The following is a 12,969-nucleotide window of genomic DNA, read 5'->3' as shown; positions in this document are numbered from 1 at the left end:
AGAACAGACATAAACCTGAAGGTCTCTTAATGCATTAACCAGACCACAGATATGACTATACATATATCTCTATGAGAAGGCCTACATTGTCCTAGATTCACCTCTTCACCTCATAACATGTATTAGGAACAGGTTAGGCCTCCAACTAATGAAAGGTTTCTTTGGTCAAAACCCAGCAGTTTAAATGTCCAATAAAATAAAGGAAGGAACACATCCATTTAAATACTTCATTTTATTTGGATTTTTATTGTTAAATCATGACTATTTACAAGCATAATGATCTGTTTGAATGAATTCCAATGTCCTGTTTATTTGGGGCTTTCAATGAAACAAATCAAATAAAGCAGAAAGCAGCATGCAGACTGGTGCATTACGGTCATACACTTGCTTGTTTGTCGCCCTGCTCCCACCCCCCCTTCTCTTTTCACGAGCACATCTGCTGTTTTGATTGGTAGGTGTTTGAGTGAGTTGTGCCGTTCTCGGAGAGGCAGTGGGCAGTTTCATCACTGCCATTCCACCACATGAATGAGCTGTGGCCTGTAAAGCTAAACAGTTCTAAATGTGGGTGAAACGCTCATTCGCCACCCAGCGTTTGAGGTCTTCCTTGTGATTAAATAAGAAACAGGATGGCTGATTGATTGCAATGGCAAGTCTGAGGTAAATACATCAGAATATGGAGAGAGTGTAAACCAAAAGGAGGTCAAGGAGGATATAAGGCTGCCAATGTCCTTATGCCACCTTCAGGTTTGCTTGCTATCCAGTTCAATCAGCATGAAATTAGCAGTAAACCAGAGTTTTTTGTGTTGACTGTTTTGACCAAAAATGTATGGAATAGTATTTAATGATGCATTAATTGCTGTGGTCTATTCGTGATGACACATTGTACCACTTCGTAGACTCCATTTTTGAGTGTTTCTTCTTGCAGATCTATAATCAAAGCAACGGAAACAACCAACTAAAAACACATCAAACTCAAGGAACGGGTGCCAACTGCCAAACTCAAATTGTGCCACCGCCACAAAGTATTTTTTGAGGTCAATTATTTGTAAACTCCCGTTCTCTCTCTCTGGACTGAAAATAGTCACTGAGTGACTGATATGTAAATGATAGAGCACTTTGATGTCCTGAAGTCTGCCTGGCATCTGGGAACATGCGGAATGCTTTAAGCCCATTTCCCTCCCTTTGTGAAGACTGGCAGCATTCTTCCAGTCCCAATTGGAGCTAGCTACCGCAGCCTGGGGGAGAACATGAAAGCAGCCCCCATCATCTTTCAAAGCTCTTACGCCTTTAATTTGTTTAGACAAACAGCTGAAACATGCAGGGTGAAACTACTAGACAAGCCTCAGGTCCCTGAGCAGGTTCCTGCTGTTTAACTCAGACCACCGCTCTGGGGACACCAAACAAACTGGGCCTGCCTTTACTATGGGGAATACAAACGATTAAGGGACTAAAACAGGGGGGGGGGGGGGGGGGGGCTTAGCTGCACTCAAACACACTCCCTCAAACACACTCTCAATTTGGGGAAGGCTGCAAAGTCATAGCAAAGTTATTACATCTCGAAACTCTGCATCCCAACATCATAACATCAAGCCTCCCCGTAGTCACGCACATCTCTGTTGAGTTTCCAGCTGAGGCAAGCCAGGGAGACCGCTCTCCACATATGCCTGCTGTCACAAACAAACATGATCAGTGCTTATAAAGACTTTATGAAGTCCTAAATAGATTCTCATGTTATTAATCGACAAACAAACAAACAAACAAACAAACTGAAAGAATTGAGCAAAACAAAATCATCAAGTGAAATCAAAGGTTAGCAGCATTCGTCAACTGGAAAATCCACGAGCAGGCCTGATGGTGTTTCCCCTCTTTTTTTCCTCATCCCAGCTTCTTAAGGAAGCGTTCCTCCATCACTCCCCACGCCCAGATGGTGAGCATGATACGGAGAACAGCAATGTAAATGACGGGGAGACTAAAACAACTTTTATGTAGATCAAATTAGAGGCTTCCAGGGCTTTTCAATGTGTTTAATTGTAGTGTGCGGCGGCAGGAATGGGGCTTAGGTTTTCCTCCTGGTGATGTGGTCATAGATGACGACTTGGATGTAGAGTTCCGACTGGAGGGGGGTTCTGGAAGAGTTGTCGCCAGGTGATGCCTGGAGGGGGTGAAGAGAAAGACATGTACGTACAATCTTAGAAAAAGGTGCTACCTAGAACCATAAAGGATTCTTCGGCTGTCCCTGTGGGAGAACCATTTGAAAAACCCTTTTGGGTTCCATGTAGAACCTATTCCGCAGAAGGTTCTAAACTTGAAACTCGAAGGGTTCTACATGGAACCCATAAGGGTTCTTTAAAGCGTTCTCCCACAGGGACAGACAAAGAACCCTTTTGGAACCCTTTTTCTAATACTTAAAAGTGTATTGTTTATACTGATGGCTTTTATTTGATTATCAGTTAATCCAGTAAAAGTATTATCCCTCTCACCTAAGCGGTGGGTCTTTATGGAACATTCTCGGTGGTAGGCTTAAATGGTTGGTTGGTTGGTTAATCACTCACAGTGGGTAACATATTGTACTCTGTTCAAGGGAGCTTTTGAATCTGTTCAAGAGTGTGTTTGCTCAAGATACTGTAGATTAGATGTGATAATGATTGGGTATGGAAACATTTAAATAGTTTCATAAATGATGTATCCTGATGTGGCAGGAACATGTGGAAGTTGGGTGTTTAAAATTAAACAAGCACTATGCCTATATTCTGGGGTCTACAGTTAAGTAAGGCTTTTTCGTAATAATGGGTACACTCTGCAGGATGTTAAAAGTGCATATTAAATGCAGAAAATGCAATTTTGAATAATTCAAGTCTTAAATTTACTGAATATTTTGATCATTTTAACCTATACAGTTTTGGGTGTGACTTTGAATTATGGCCTCAACAAGGCCCCTCCACCAAGATTAAATAAAGTACCAGCTGTGATTCTTTATTAAAGGCTAACTGTGTCAAAAGCTTTCAGTGGGAGTGGACACATAGCCACCCATTACATTCAATTTACACTTTTACCTCAAACGCACTTGTGGGCGTCTTAATAAGCAATGCTGAGCGTTCTCTCGGAGGTTCAAAAGAACAAATAAGGACAGATGACCACATATCAATGTAATGAAAGGTGTATATACAAATAATCATATGCTTTGCATATCTATTTATTTGTACATACAAATTGAACTTAAGCACTTAATAGTTGAATTGCTTCAAATATGTACAGTATTTCAGCGGAAAAACACTCTGGAACAGTACATCGAAAATTAAAACTCGATTGCATTACAAAAAAAAAAGAAAACTAGATTGTATTATGTCAATGACACAACTCCAACACTTCAGTAAGAGAGGTTTTGGCTGAAGCCCGGCTGAACGGTCATGGTATAATAACGAGAGAAAAACAAACAAGCCACCCAAAACTAGCTTTGTGTTTGATGTGTGTCCTGGTTCTGGAAGTTTCCCTGAGAGAACTCGTCCACATGGGCAGTGAGCTCATGGTGGGTAAGGGCTGTTCTGGGCCATTCTGAGCTGGGCTGGGGCTGGGCTGGGCTGAGCAGGGCTCTGGGCATCCGGGTGGTTGCTCTGTCTGGCTTCCTGTACCTCCTCTTGTGTTTTTAATAGGCAGCCTGGTCGGGGCGGTGCTCGACCGCAGCTAGAACACTGCGCTGCCATTTTGCCCTCAACAAGGCAGCAAAACGCCACCCCCAAAGCTCCGTCTGCAATTCCTCACTTTCAAAATAGTACTGCTCCACGAACCACCTCCTCTCTCCGCCCCCAGCGTAGAGGAAAACCAGAGGGGAAAAAAGTGGTGCTGTATCTGTCTGTAGAGTTATTCTTAGGACCCCTGTCAGACTATGTCTGTGTGGAGGAAACACCTGTCCTAATCCTCACCTCCTCCTCTCACCATGCAGGTACAGTAGAAAGCATACATACTGTTTATCTCTCTCTATCTGTCTCTCTCTTTCAAGTTGCAGGGTGAGAGAGCTACATAGTGGGTTTCTGTGACACTGACCAAGGCAGACTGAGTAGGCGATTACAGCCTGGCCGGAAGGTTCAAAACTGACCATTGATCTCCATGGACCAGAGGTTATGTAACTGCTGTTTCCATTCAGACTTTTTCAGAATTCAGAAGGTTTTCTCTTTTCGACAGTACCTCAGTCAGTTTGCAAGGATGGAGGTGATCATTTTCACCTCAGGATTAGGGTTCCTTCCATTTAAAAAAACCCAAATGTCTTGAATATGATTAGACTCAGCGTTCTTTGTTGCTTTTAAGTGATCGTCGCTATACATGTGGGTTTTTATGGTATTCACTGCACAAATCTCAAGTTTCTATAGATTTGAAACTCTTATTAACACCCATAACAAGTAGCATGTGGCAGATTTGTTTTCAGAACACTTGCTCTCCCTGGAAGTGTTTAATGGTGGTTAACAGGTGAAGTCACCCTGCAGTTAGACACACCATTTGTCTCCCTGGGGCTCGAAAACAAAACCAAAAGGCAACAGGGAACTGAGAGGGAAGACCTACCTTTGGATCCACATTAAGGATTTTTCGATCCCTCTTGTTTTTGAAGAGCAGACCACTTGAATTCTCTGCGATGACCTGGTAGTTTGCACTTGGGTTGGATGTGGACACTTGTGTCTCCCAGTTGTAGAAGCTTTAGAAAGAGTGAAACCATTTAGATACAACAGGCAGGGCATATACTGTAGCCTAGCCCTAGACTTTTTAGAGCATATCTTAACAGGACATTTTTCTTTATTGGCTTGCTCTGCTAGTGGCTTTAAAACAACCTGTTCTTTCTCCCATGCGTGCAACACGAACTGTACAGAGGTCACGACTCAGCATATTTGAAACAGAAAACATATTCTAGGATTATAAAGTATTACAACATCCAGTGTCATTATTATATCAATGTTTAACAGCTGGTTATAAAACAAATCTTGTTAGTCAGAAAACAAAAGCCACCACAGCTTAATTTATCTTTTAAGAGAGGAAAATGTCAAGTCTGTTTCCAATTTGATTCGGAGGTGCTGTTGGATTTCTCCAAGGCCAAGCACAAAGGTAAAGCTGTGGCTAATAAGGAATTGAATCCCATATAAAGGTTTGGGTTCCAAAATAAATGGTGGATTAATTTATGGCATCCGATTGGATCCTCCTTTCCTTTTCCACGTTCCTGTATTGACACAAGTCGAGGAGTGACAGTGGGCAATAGCACAAGCACACAGGGGGTCAGAGTTGAAGGAAAAATAACAGTTGGGACCTTCGAGCTGCAGTAATGATGTGTTTAAAACACAGTACATCAAGTGAGGATCTGATTCGGTAAGACGTCAAATTTGATAGATTATGCAATTAGTGGTAGTCGCTGTATCATTTTCTCTGTAAAAACAGTGATTAAACAAAGACCCCTAACGCAGTTTGTGGTAGATAAGATATTTGGTGTAAAAGAGGAGAAAAAGGGAAGAATTTCTAGTAAACTTGACATTCCCAAAACCACAATTTTGGCAGACCTCTAGCCCATGTTGTCGAGAACTGCTACGAGTGGATCAGGTTCAACAACATCTCATTATTGGGGAATCACATACAGTATTGTCCGTGCTTGAACCTGCTTTAATAAAACTCTCACAGACACTCAGTCATAGGAATACATTTATAGTTACTGACAGGCAACAACTAAATATGTGATGGAAAAACAGGAACAGCTCCAACACACATAAAACCACACAATCACCTGGCTGACTAAGAGTTAAAACATCCTGAAGGAGGAATAGCGTGGGCCTATCAGAGGCTAACCCCAGTACAGTGGTATTAAAGTGATTAATCGTCTTTCACATGAATTCATGCTCATTCAAATCTTTATCAACTTCATCGCCAGCCATTCTTTAACTTTAACGAGTCTGACACACCTACATCACCAACAAACTGTTTAATCTGCACCACTCCACTGATTAAGAGAACTGCGACCGACGTCGGCCTCAATCACACCACGGCGGTAACAGGTTTGATTGTAATCACAGCACTCAGCGGTCAATAAATAAAGGCCGTATCGGGGGCCGTTGGAATGGCTGCGCTCCGTCCCGGAATGACATGCTGGCCCTTTTTAGCGGTTCTCATCGCTCCGATTCCAGCGGTGCGAGCCAGCTGCTTCGCAGTAACACAACTCCAAATGTCACACTTTGAGGAGCTGGAGGTTGCTTTAGTGGGCCTCAGCCGTTCCCCAGCAGTAGTTTGTGGTCCAAGAACAAAGTTGGACCTTAGGGAAGAGGCTCTGTATAAATCTAGGGAGAGGCTCAGAGTGTGGGGTGGGGTGGGGGTGGGGGTGGGGGTGGGGGTGGGGGAGAAGCGTCGCACAGCGGCAAATTACGCATATCATGCGTGATCATGATAACACACTGGAACAAAGCCAGTGCACTACATGTTATATATCACTGCTGTGTTGCCTAACTGCGTCCAATACATGATAAACAACAGATGTAAAACTTTAATGACCCAGACCATAAAAAATAAATCACAGAATGCTTACATTTACATTTAGGCCACAGCGAACTTTGAAATATTGTCCTCGTTTGGCTGGTGTCAGGCTATGGCTAAGTCTTTCGGAGATTTGTTTCAGTAGCAATCTCTGGTGCAACATAAAGTCTCTGCCATTTGCATGTGGGTCATAAAAATATGTTCTGAATGCAAACACATTTAGCTCACAACAAATTATAAGCAAACATATGGCTACATTAAAAAAAAACACCCGTGTGGTCCTTCCAAAAAACACAGGGCCCCGACATGCAATTAAAAAGGCAATGTCAATTTGTATCATTTCAAATTTAACTTTTTCGAATAGCTATAAAATGTTTATTCAAGCACCCCCCCAAAAAAAAGAACACACACACACACACACACACACAAAAGAGGCCACAATTACGTTTGCTACTGCTTTCCCGGCAACGTGTTTTCCTGGAGTGGTTGCTGGTTGCACACCCAAAGGGCAGTAAATCAGACTGAGAGGACAGGATTGGGCTTCATCACAGTAACACCCTGGGGGACACCCACCACAGCGGAACATCTTGACATAGGCCATGTTTATCACCTTTGGCTGCTCTTGGGACCAGGAGACGTGGCCACATCCTCCATCCCTCCCCCCACTATAGGATCTGGTCCGCTACAGTAAGGCACTTACTTCCTTTAGATGGGGCCTACTAGTAGGAAATCATGAGACATGATGTAGTTATTGACAGTCCCAAAACCTTTTTTTAAAACCATATTCTGACCCCCCCCCTCCCCCTCCCCCAAAGGCAAGTTTCTATTCTGAAAGTCAAATCCAATGACACCCTATATTTGCCATCTGGTTTCACTGAAGTTTTTTTTTTTTTTTTTACTTCTCCTGTCAGCATTTGGAGTGACTTCTTTTACAGTAAACACAGTAGGTTTTTTTTGTGACACTGACAGTCAAAACTCTGTGGGGAGACACACTGATGCATAAAATTACAAGGTAAGACAGGGCAAGAAGCCTGTGCATTACACAGCATTACCAACATAGCAGAGTGATGGAGGTCCAGAATAGACTATTCCAGCGTTCCAATTATGAAGAACAAATTGAGGTTTTCCCTCAAGGCTCGCAGGGGTCTCTCTATTTACAGAAAATTATATTGTGTCTGAGACTTGCGCACACAAACACGTGCATACTTCCCCTCCTATTGAATTAGGATTGACAGCGATTTTCAGTGGCTTATTTATACCGAAATGCCATACAGCAATTAACATTTTTTGGGTGAACCACTTTTATGCCATGGTGAACCACTTGCTTTCGGGGGAGAAAAAAAAAAACGGGCAGATGTGAGATATTTTAACACTGAACATGAAAAGACAAGACGGACAGAACGTGTTCGAGACCTGTTTTATTCACAGTACAAGAGCTGAGATCCAGTATGTACCCTTGATTGATGTCACTGTACATTCCTCTGGTGCAGTTACAGCTATGTTACAATCCCTTTTCTGTTCCACTATTTTCACACAGGCTGTTGGAGTGGTGAAGGAACACACAGTAAAAGGTATGATTGGGACATGCTCGTTTGCACTTGTGACCCACTCCTATTGTCCCAAATGAAATGTCACCCAGCAATTGGACGTGTGGTGTGTGTGTGTACGTGTGTTTGGTCACGTTGGGGAGAAAACCTTGCAGCTGGATGGCACCACACCCAGACACATGGACCAGTAAAGTGTGAGAACCTGGATTTGGTGGAAACAATGACTGTGCTTGTAGCACTGGGCCCTAGACAGGGGAGGCTGGTGGATGCAGAAATCGGAAGATTCCATTCCAAGCATTACAATGAGCCTGTTCTCTACCTCCGATCTCTACCTCCACCAGCCTCCCCTGGCCCTAGCCTAGGCCTTTAACCAGTGCAGTTGACACGTGCTCTGCGTCCTATGGCTTTCCATTCTATTCTATTGTTATCTATAGACTGCCATTTTCCAGCCCAATGTCAACAGTGTCATTACAGGGTTTAAAAGGGGGGCTTTCTAAGCTGGATGTAGTGAATGAGCAACATACCTTTAGCATCCCACATGGCATAAACAGCACTATCACAAAACACAAGCCGATAACGGTTTACGATTGTGTATCTCACATTAACAAATGTGCCATCTAAAGAGCTATTTTCAGCCTGTACCTGTGTTGCCTTGTACGTTAGCATGCCTAGAGACAGCAAATCCCAAATCTACACCACATGCTTTTTCAAACCATGGAGTGCACGTTTTATGTTTCTTTGAGGTGTTGTGGCTTGTTGTCAAGTCTGTGAGTTCTGCTACACGCGGCTTGAGGCATTACATAATGCAGCGACACAATTGGGTGTTATACTTTCTTCCATATGGCTGGGGGCTCAGGAGACTAATAACACCTTCACTGAGTGAGGTTAACTATCGCTGCACTCTCCAGGGTCATCCTCTGCTTTTTAAAAAGGGCCTACAATAATACAAGGAACCCAATACTTCGGAGTCCTACGTTCACCAGTCCAAGGGAGGGCAGTCACTGACAACATCTTATCAGTTTGCAATGACAACGCCGTGTAGTGATTATAACAGGGATTTATAGTTGGGGATAGTGACTTGGGAGAGCTTTGGATAGTTTTATGATCCTACATTCCAATTTCCATGTAGGTCACTTTTGTGTTGCCACGACCAATCAAACCATTAAATCACAATTAAATGTCCATAAGACAGATAGCATAATCTATCAAACTTGGCAGGGAGGCTCAAATGGCTTTATTACTGATAGCCTGATAGAATCCTCAAGTCAATCTATCAGCACTCTGTTACAAAACATATCAACACAAGGACCAAATAGCTCATTTGAATTTTGCCCTGAGGACACAGACAATAAAATGTGTGCTCGCCATGTGTGAATGTGATGTCGACACACACAGAACGTGGAATGTTCCAACTTTCTGACAAATACTTATTGGAAGCCCCGGCAAACTCCCATTGTGATTCTAAGATAGAATGTCCCACCGCCACCCCCCAGGACGGACAATGCCGGCCAACCTGGTAATTCACCTCTGGTGCTGGAACCGTTTCACCTCTGTGTTAAAAGTTAATAAAGTAGGACAGCAATGCAAATATTTTCGCAGCAGCAAATGAAGCCAGACACACAGGTGCATTGCAGGAGCTGAGCATGGAGGCGATATGGTTTTGGCTTGGCTAGGAGGAGGGAGGCAGGCACACCATGTTTTTCTCTGGTGCAAAATCCTTCAAGTTCAATGTCTCATACTGTATTATATTTGGATCAGTTATTGGAGTCAACGCATGCTGGCATCTACAGTATTCAGCTATGGAGGGGATTAAACTAGTAGTGGGATACAATAGGGTTCACTATATGGCAAGTATGGTAAAGCATATCTAAATAATATACAGTATTAAGTATGGGGAGGCACTTAACATTCACCCATTTTCCCATGTGAAGAGTTGTTTGTAATCACATATTAGCTTGGAATATAAAACTGTGAAATGCCGCCTGATTATTTATTGTCTGTGAGAAGTGTCTTCAAAAATGACATTGATTGTCTGGCTCGTGCCTGTTCCTGCCAAAAGACCTCTGTGTTTTTAGGCTTCCGACACATTGACCGAAGGTGAAAAGTAAACCAATTAGGACTGTGTGCTATCTGCGTGAGACCGTGCCCAGTCTGTCCAAGAGCTTATTGAATTGAGCGAGCAGAGAGGGGGAAATGGTCAGAGTACATAAACAGATGGTCACTTTGCTAGGGAACATTAAATAGACATCAGAGATGCTGGAGGCACATCTGGACTGGCAGGAAGCTGGGTGCGTGGAGCAAATCTGTGGGATAATTAGGTGAGGGTCCGGAGTGGATGCGGAGTGTGTGTTTCTGTGTGAGTGTGTGTGTGTGTGTTTGTGCGTGCGTGCATGTGTGTGTGTGTGTGTGTGTGTGTGTGTGTGTGTGTGTACTGTAAATATGAAACCAGATTCACATATTGTAACACATACAGTGTGTGTGTGTGTGTGTGTGTGTGTGCCTCCATGCATGATCTATCCAAACATTCTCACTGCTTTGCCAATCACAGTGAACACAGAGTGCCCCCTCTACTCATACGTCTACACCAATTAGTGAACCCTCTCTATATTCAACCAAAAACAGCTTTATCATGGTTCACAGTCTTAGCAATAGGCCTAGAGGAATACAAATTGTAAAATAATTTCTCCCTGTTCTCCCATCTTGCTTACAAATCAGAAAAACCTGTCCACATACAGCCTCTGTCTGAATCCTAATGAGGAATTGTCTACTCCAAAGGAAAGAAACTCCAACCGGTGTCTTTTTTCCAAGGCCGGTTTGTGCAGGGGTGAACCTATCCACCTCGGTTGGAGCGGGCGGCGGAGGCTGGGGAGGCTGGGGAGGCTGGGGAGGCTGGTGTACTGCCTGGTGTCCTGGGCTGCGTTCTTTGTGGCGTGGAGGGACAGAGCTCCAGGGCCTGTGGTGGAGAGGTTTGTGCGTCTGTGCACTGAGTGGGCAGCGACTTCAGCATCTGCTCCCTCTTAGTGGCAACCACACGCACTGTGTTATTGTTCCTGACAGAGAGAGAGAGAGGGGGGGGAAGGGGGAGGGGGTTGGAGGGAGAGAGAGAGAGAGAGAGAGAGAGAGAGAGAGAGAGAGAGAGAGGAGGGGGGGGAAGGGGGGGGGTTGGAGGAGAGAGAGAGAGAGAGAGAGAGAGAGAGAGAGAGAGAGAGAGGAGGGGGGGGGGGTTGGAGGGAGAGAGAGAGAGAGGGGGGGGGTTGGAGGGAGAGAGAGAGGGGGGGGAAGGGGGGGTTGGAGGGAGAGAGAGAGAGAGCGAGAGAGAGAGAGAGAGAGAGAGAGAGAGAGAGAGAAAGAGAGATGAGTGTAAGGAAGAAGAGGGGGTGAGAGCAAAGGAGAGAGGAAAGAGGGAAGAAAGCAAGTGGACACATAGACACAGATACAGCTTGAATAGAACATAGAGGGACGTAGAGGGAGAGGGAGAGAGAGAGAGAGAGAGACACGGGGAAAGATAAAGATGTAGAGAAAAGAGGGATGTACAGAGGAGTAGGCCTCATAAAGGCACCGTTAGGGAGGAGGCTCTCTCTCTCTAGACATGCTCACTCCATGACTCACAGACTTTTCCTGTGGAAAGCTCATGTGGGGGTTCCATCGGCCAATGGAGAGGAGTTCAGGGGCACTTCGAGACTCAGGTGTGGCCAACTCGCCTTCAGGGGCAACATACTCTTAGGCCTACAGGAAACTGTTGCAGACTGATTTGCTCAAGAGGATCGAAATGTTGAGAAATGCTGAGACTGAGGCGAAGACTAGACAGGCTAACAGTGTTGATACGACAACATTCACACACGGCGAGCACACATTTTATTGTTGAATAAGACAACTGTATTCATTCATTCGTTCATGAAAGAGAGAGAAAGGTGAAGACTGGCAAAACATCATGACAACACGAAGCCTCGCGCTTTGGACACTTCAGAGTGAAAGAAAGCGAAAACCACTTCCACCAATAAACGCCCGTGTTCCCGTTCGCACACTTTGAGCATTCTGTCTGCCAAAAGCAAAAAATGTACAAACCACATTGTATTTCAGTTTTGTACAGTGTTTACAATGATGTATTTATGGTATTTACAAGATGAAAACAGGTTTCAAAAGAATTCCGCGATGATGAATTAAATGGTGACAACACAACTTTGTTGAGGTCGTTTGCAGCACATGTATCTCATTGTGACAACGTGTAACGGGTAATCTGGAATGACAGGCATCTCGCATTTGTGTTTAGCTTCTCACTGATGCAGAGGAACACAAGTAAAACTAAACAGGACTGAAATGGCAAGACTAGAAAGCACTTTGGAGATACAGTATACTGTGTTTCAAGTCTTGAAATTGTTTACCGAAACTTTTAAATCCTATGGCCTATCCAAAAAACGCACTGGTTATTCAGTGACAAACTAGTCTCGACCTTCCGTACCAGCTAATGCGGTACGTCTGGAAATAATGGATACAGTTTTTGAGAACTTTGAGCTAACTATCTACAGACAGGGATTTCTACCAACAAATCACAAGCTTGGATAGGTGGAAATTCCGCCCTCTATACATCTAAATAAATCTCTATACTGTAACTAGTGCAAACAACTATCATCGGCAAGGCTCTAAAAGTTAGCAAATCATTCTGTGTCCGGGGAGGTGTTGACGATAAGGCACAACCAGATCCGCAAGACTAGTGACAGACTAGGACTCGCTTCAAACTATGGACCAAATGGATGACACCATAGGACAATGCTCAAAATTCAATGAGCTGAACAATTTTGGAATAATCACTTTTGCTGTATTATTCGTTTTTTTTGTCTCAGTTTTGAAAGCTCATCTAGAGACTGATGCTGAAAATTAGTGCAAGCTAAAGCATGACGGGCCAATGCATCTGACTCTTGATAATTGC

At 43.9% G+C, this 12,969-nt stretch overlaps 1 protein-coding gene across 1 annotated transcript in view; it reads right to left on the bottom strand.

The window, feature by feature from the left end:
- Window positions 1-2,056: 2,056 nt before the first annotated feature.
- Window positions 2,057-12,969, bottom strand: part of cfap299 (cilia and flagella associated protein 299) — a gene marked incomplete at both ends in the record, with an annotated part of 70,965 nt that continues 60,052 nt past the window's right edge. Inside the window, 2 exons of the mRNA XM_083673120.1 lie at window positions 2,057-2,152; window positions 4,555-4,684. Of these exons, the coding sequence (XP_083529246.1) occupies window positions 2,057-2,152; window positions 4,555-4,684 (226 nt within the window). The remainder of the gene's footprint in view (window positions 2,153-4,554; window positions 4,685-12,969) is intronic.

The sequence above is a fragment of the Argentina silus genome, assembly GCF_951799395.1.
Source record: "Argentina silus genome assembly, chromosome: 7".
In the NCBI taxonomy this organism is placed as follows: Eukaryota; Metazoa; Chordata; class Actinopteri; order Argentiniformes; family Argentinidae; genus Argentina; species Argentina silus.
The sequence above is the reverse complement of the archived record's forward strand: the minus strand, read 5'-3'. Positions and strand labels throughout refer to the sequence as shown.